This window comes from Egretta garzetta, unplaced genomic scaffold (assembly GCF_000687185.1).
Source record: "Egretta garzetta isolate BGI_Z169 unplaced genomic scaffold, ASM68718v1 scaffold361, whole genome shotgun sequence".
In the NCBI taxonomy this organism is placed as follows: domain Eukaryota; kingdom Metazoa; phylum Chordata; class Aves; order Pelecaniformes; family Ardeidae; genus Egretta; species Egretta garzetta.
Genome location: NW_009258688.1, coordinates 175,076 through 181,529, shown reverse-complemented (window position 1 = coordinate 181,529; position 6,454 = coordinate 175,076). Strand labels below are relative to the sequence as shown.

Here is a 6,454-nt window from a genome sequence, read left to right as displayed (position 1 = left end):
CTACTGATTTGAACATCCTGGAGCTTTTTCAGGGAAGGTCTGCAGACCATCATCTTCCTCTACCATCAGCCCAAACTCTACATCCCAGCAATAGACCAACTGCAGACAGGAATGCATTCAAAATCAAGGTCTGATTTCTGCAGTTCAGGCACATCCTTATATAAAACTGAAAGCATCAGTGTGTTGCAGTACCGAGGGACGCGACGGCCGGGGCGCAGTCTGGGAGTTACTCACAGACACGGAGACCAAGTGGTATTGAAGCTTGACGTCCAGACAAGAAGCCAGGGTGGAAATTTGTCTTTCACTGCATCGCTACTTTCAGCGCAGAGGTAAATGGAGACACACACATGGAGGTGTGACACGAAGGACAGTTTTCAGGAGGTGGGAAAAGACCAGCGTCTCAGCTAGTCTCATCGCCTTTATCCTAAGGGTTACATACTGAGTCTAACCTGAGATCCTACATGAAATGCATTTGGGTGGATTCAGCTTTGCTTTAAGTAGTCTGCAATCCATGTGACGGGAAGTACAACACTAAGCTATTACGCTGAATTTGGCACGATTGGCAGTCTCTGCCCAGGAGAGGCAGAGGCTGAGTTAACGTGGGCACAACCAGCTTACCAGACCCTCAAAAGTGGTCCTCCAAGCCAGACCTACAATGTCCTCAGTGGGTCAGTTCAGGACACTTTCAGGAAACAACACTGATCAGTGAATGAAGAGGACTTCAAAGGGCTGCTAGTCCTTTCAACACAATCCCGCCCAAATACTCAGGCCAAGATGTAAACAGCGTCTTTCCTGTGGGGGTTTCCCTGGGGAATTGGCATGATGCAAACACAGAGAAACATGTAGAATTTCACAAAGGAAGAACTTTTTTAAAGATAAAAAATAACGTGATGCAAAAAAGGAGGCTGATTATGAAGTAACAAGTTTCAAAGCACCTCAATAGTATCTCTCTTTCAATAGCAACGCTAATTGCTTAAATCTTACATTTTGATTTTTTTTGCCTGAAAAGTCTTCAGCCATGGAAATTGCATAGTCACCAGACCACAGATGAATTTCCTGGGATAAGTCACAAGTTCGTGCAATTTTTGGTTGCTTGATGGCTTAGCAGAAACCTTTCTTCCCTTTTTAATAATGAAATAATAAGAATGATAAGAATGAAGTATAAGCGTACAAAACTGCACAGGCTGGAGAAGCACATAGGTGACACCTCCCACCCTTGACCCTCAGACCCATTTATAATAAGCTGCTGCCACTCCGGCAGGCCAACATCTAGCCCCTGCCACTCCGGCAGGTCACCATCTCCTCAAAAGATCCTATTTCAGCAGCTTTTTTGTGGACACTCAATTCAAATTGAAAAGTTGGGGCGGGGGGGGGAGGGGGAAGAGAGGAAGAAGAAGAAGCGGGAGGCATCGTGACATTGCTTTCACGAGATGCAGCATGCAATGCTTATGCCTTTGTGAGGCCTTTTCTCCGGGCAGCCCGGGTGGGCGAGTTTATCCTCCCTTGGAGAAGCAGCAAGCCTGAAGAGCAGCCTGCTTTTCTCTTCTGAATCACTGATGTGTGCACTATTTCTGAAATGAAGTCCTTGGCCACACAGCTCCTTTCGTTGCCTTATCTCACCCACCTTGCATACTCCGTGTGTGTGCTTTGAAAGTTTACCACCTCCTGCGCCTCGGTGGGGTTTTGGGGATTATACGACCGCATTGTTATCAACTGTTTTGTTGTTTTGGGAGGAGGTCATTGCATATTCAGCCCGACTGGTTCCGTTCTCTTCTTTTCTCATTGGTTTCCTTGGGTCATCCCAGGTTCAGTGATGTGTAGGCAGGGTGGGAGGAGAAGAAAGGACAGAAATAAACATCTTCTTTGTCAATACAGATTGAAAGCAAGGACATGTAAAGTGCATCATAACACTGAACTTTTCCTCTCTGTTATTCCTTTCTGAACACAGGTCAAGCCACCAGTTACATTTTGTCAAGCTTCATGATCCACCTGATGAAGGGCCTAAGCCCTAAGCCCTGTTGATGGGCTGTTGGTCTCCCAGTGCTAGCCTGTACCTATAGATAGATATAGGTCTCTATGTTGCATGAGACAAAGGCTGCTGGAAGGAGAGCTCTCCACCACCACCTTCATCCCTGGAACTGAGGCTCAGGCGCTGGGTCATGCTCTGCTTTGGGGCAGTCCTGGGCCTTTCTCCTCAAAGTGCAACATCATTCAAACTGGGATTCAGACATCATTGGGATGATGACCAGTCATGTCCACTGAGGACGCAGCTCACTCACCAGTCATCATAAAACCACCATGTTTTGTCATTAGGAGAGGACTCATCTGACCAGTGTAGATATGTACATCTGTGGTGACCACCCTAGAATACCTTCACAGTCAATGGAGAGAAACAGGTACTTTTAAAACACAGTTCAGAACAGCTTAAATTGGATACCCAAAATAAGTCAGATGCTTTGTGCCCAAGGTGTTTGTGTTGCTCTGCACTGTCTGTGGAGGAAGGCTGTTTTACTAGCCCAGGCACAGATGTTCATGTTCTAGGTGTCTGATTCATTCAGTGACTGAAACACGGTGCCTGCTGTGATCTACCAGTCCCCCAGCACCAACCACTGAAGCATCTCCTTTTCATTTTGTTTGGTGGCCACCAGCACCATTTGGTAACACAGGCCACGACCACCAGTGCCAATTGTGAGGGAATTCAGGGAATGCCCAGCAAGTGCAGAAATCTAACAAGCATCTGCACATCACGGAACAAAACCATCTTATTTGCGATTTTAAAGTGACTCTGAGCATAAGTCCCGTAACAGACCATGCTACATCATGTAAGTGTGTCCCCCCCGCCCCAGCTTCTCTCCTCAACAGTAGCGTGACCTTTATTTAAAGCTGAAGCTGTACACATAGTAGGAGGAAAAAGCTTTGTGCTTCCCAAGCAGATATTTCAGACATTAGCGCTTTGAGTTTAAGGGCTTCTAAGAGCAAAAAGAGGACCAGATAAACAAATGTCATACAACAGTCAGTCTGCGCTATTGTTCTTGACATTGTTTAATGAAACAAACAACAATTAACAAAAAAATAGTTAATGACATTGAATTTCAGCGAAGTATTAGTGAAAGATTTATGGAGAATGATTACAGGAAGATAAATTTGTTTTGCTTGTAATCTCAAAGAAAATAGTTCTGACTGTGGTATCTTACCCCACTCTTTAGCTGGTAAGAGTAAAGGCTAGTTAATATTAGTGGTGATTCCAGCTGTTAGAGAATGGAAATGGAAGGGAAAGGGAGACTACGAGCTTTGTTGAACCCTGTTTCAGCCACTAACATGCAGTGCCTGTCTGTACCTGACACAAGCTTCTGTGGCTCTGTCTTCCATGACATTGTAAAGCACCCATCCACCCCGCCACATCCCTGACAAGGGGAACGGAGAATCTGACGGCAATACTTCTCTTATTCTTTTCTGGGCAGGAAAAATGGTGTGGCTGACTTTCAACTTCTCTGCTGCTTTCAAAAATCATTTTTTTTTTCTCCCCCTCCCCCCCCCCCGCCCCCCCCAAGTTCCAAGCCTAACGATCAGCTCTATGAATGGTCAAAGAATGAAGACGATTTGGCCACTTGTACTTGCTGTCTGCCTCCTGTTAACCCCTTCTTTCTTTATTTTGGTCTCCTGTGTGTTTCTGCACCTCTCCAGTTCCATTTTCTTTCCCTGTCTAGCCTTCCTCTTCTTTCTTCATGCTAAAAAATGTCTTCCTCTCATTTCTATCTACATTTTTCTTCTTTCTATTAGTGATTTTAAGACTGACTTCTTCAGTCCTCCTGAAACTCTTTTTCCTTCCCCCCTGCCTTTTTTTAATTTCAGTTTCTCTTCCCAAGAGCAGCAATTTGCTCTTTCCCCTCCCCAGGCTGGTCTCCCAACACAGACCTGGGAGGTTCGGGGAGTCTCCTCCAATGGTGAGACCTCTTTGGAGGCATTGCTGGAGAGGCTGCTGGTGATACTATGCTTCTGGCACTAGCATGCATTGGAAATGTATTTTTTCAGAGCCTGTAAATAGCGGAATGGAGCAGGGTTCTGCTTCTGCCTTACCAGCCTCTTGGGGTTAGCACTAGTAAAGCAAAGCAACTACGTTCTTGCATTTCAATGAAATGGCTAGCTGAGGCACTTTTTTGTTCATTTATTTATTGCAGACACAAAAGTTCAGGCTTGGAGAATGCTCTGTTTCACTCCTTCACTCGATTTGATTCCAAATGCCTGTCAGGCATGGATTTGGGGTCAAACTTGCCTCAGTTACACCACTTAACTGACTGGCTTGACAGACTTGTATGTGCTTGTCACAGTGATTAAAGTTGACCTGTGTATTTAGAGATACAAAGTCATTTTGGCCTGTTGTGATTTTTCAGCTGCCCTTTTGCATTAGGGAACTAGGTCTCTTTGTGCCACGAGCTCTGCGTGCCACTAGCTCTTTTTTAACTCGAATTTCATCCACTGTTGAGATCCAAGCATGCAAGTTTTCCTCTTACACACCAAAGGCAGTCCTTTTATCCTATCTTCTGCCTGATAAGCTAGGTTATGCATGATCTTCCTACGTGTAATACTCCAAGCCCCCTTTCAGCTGAAGCCCTGTATTTATGCATTTCTATTTCAGGGTTGCTCTTCACTGGTGAAAGCGATGTTTCAGATTAGTGAGGGAATGAGTAGGGAACTGTTCGCATCTGTGACATACTCACTTGGTGGCAGGCGAAACGGGCTGTTCGCTAACAAGTGGTTTGCATTGCTTTACAGTATGATTTGCTACATATTGTGCTTTGATGTCTAGCAAACAAATTGGTGCACTCTTCATGCCAAACATCTGTGAATGAGAGGTACATGCAACTCTGTGCAGCTTAGTGCATGCCTGAAATGATGCATCAGGGTCCGTAATGACCTCTCCACCATGCATGCATTAATTTGCATGAGTCCTAAAATCAAGAAAGCATCAAACAGCCATTTAATAGTGTATTTCACACATCAAGCTTCAATTTCAGATGACGTTCTGATGACATTATAAACCTTATTTATGAAAGAAATTCATATTGGCTTGTCATATTGGCTTGTACCAGTTCTCTGCACAGTCCTGTGTAAAGGTCAACGTAACGATGCACAGTCAAACATAATTTGTTTGTTCTGTCTTTAGAAAATTTCTTAGAAAAGACACAGTTTTTGGCCCTTGATCATGTCTAGTCACAAAACTCAGTTGGCAGATTTGACAAAACCCTCCCTGCCAGCTTTGGCTACTGGTGTTAATTTGGCATAGACCTACTGTCTGTAAAGCAGTTGTGCAGTAGAGTTCCAGGGGAGGGTTTCACCATGTGTCTCACTTGTACACACTTAACAAAATCTCTATATATGACTTTTCAGACAAAATCAAGCAAAAGCTGAACAGACTATTCAGTTAATCAGGACTTTACTATGCCTTGTAACTGAGAGGCTTATTGAAACTTTGAGGGGATTAAGACCACCTAGAAATGGGACTAAAAGTTTTGTCCAGAAGAGTAATAAGATATAATAATATCTTAATATCTTAATAATGTAATAAAATATAATAATAAACTGCAACAGAGTTGCAGATATAATAATAAACTGCAAAAGAGTTTAAAAGACAGAATACAATCCACATGCTCAAACTCTTCAAGCTGCTTTCTGCTTGGAAGGGATGAGAGTTAAGAATAAAACCTTATTACATAAGACAAGCCTGAGCGTTGCAAACCTGTTTCCGACTGCCTACCTCCAAAGCAATGTTTCTGTTGAGTGCCAGTGCACCATGGCCAGAATCTGGGAAGGTTGGGCCCTGAGAAAACCCAGCCAAGATAGGAGGGGGGTGACCTTGTGCTGGCAGCTGAGAAATGAAAGGATCTTAAACTGCCCTCCTCCTAGGGCTCCCGTACCCAGCTCAGCACTGCCAGTAGATGCCTGCCTCTACATGGGATTTGCTGCCCTGGATTATCCTCCGAGGGAAACACCTATCCTGTTTCTTAGCAAAAGGGAATAGCGTGCCATTCCTGTAAAATGCAGTTTGTGGAGGAAAGGCTGCTTTGCCCTCCCTGCCGTGTGTTGTTGGAGGAGATGCCCAGTGCTCAGAAGACTGCAGTTTCCTATTTAAAAAGCACCTGCACAAATATATGTAAAAAATATTTCATTGTATGGGTATCAGTATCAACTGATAAAAGATTTACCAACAGCGAAAGCTGTGAGGCATCTCCGTACTGCCTTTGCACAGCTGTACCTGTGCCAACGTACAAGGTACCTATGCCAAAAATCATCTGGTGTTTTCAGTTCTTCTCATGAAGGTGCTTTTAGTAACACATAAAGAACTTGAGTCTCCTCTCAAAGCAGTTTCACCTCAAGGTGGCTCCTACCATGAACAAAGCTGCTACCAAGTTCTCTGGGCAGTCCCACTTTTGCATGTCACAGCATGGGGCTCTGC

The 6,454-nt window shown here is 44.4% G+C and overlaps 1 protein-coding gene across 1 annotated transcript in view; it reads right to left on the bottom strand.

Annotated features, from left to right (window-relative positions):
• Nucleotides 1–1,690: 1,690 nt before the first annotated feature.
• PRIMA1 (proline rich membrane anchor 1) overlaps nt 1,691–6,454 on the bottom strand; it is a 51,001-nt gene continuing 46,237 nt past the window's right edge. Inside the window, exon 4 of the mRNA XM_009648986.1 lies at nt 1,691–1,790. Within this exon, the coding sequence (XP_009647281.1) occupies nt 1,691–1,790 (100 nt within the window). The remainder of the gene's footprint in view (nt 1,791–6,454) is intronic.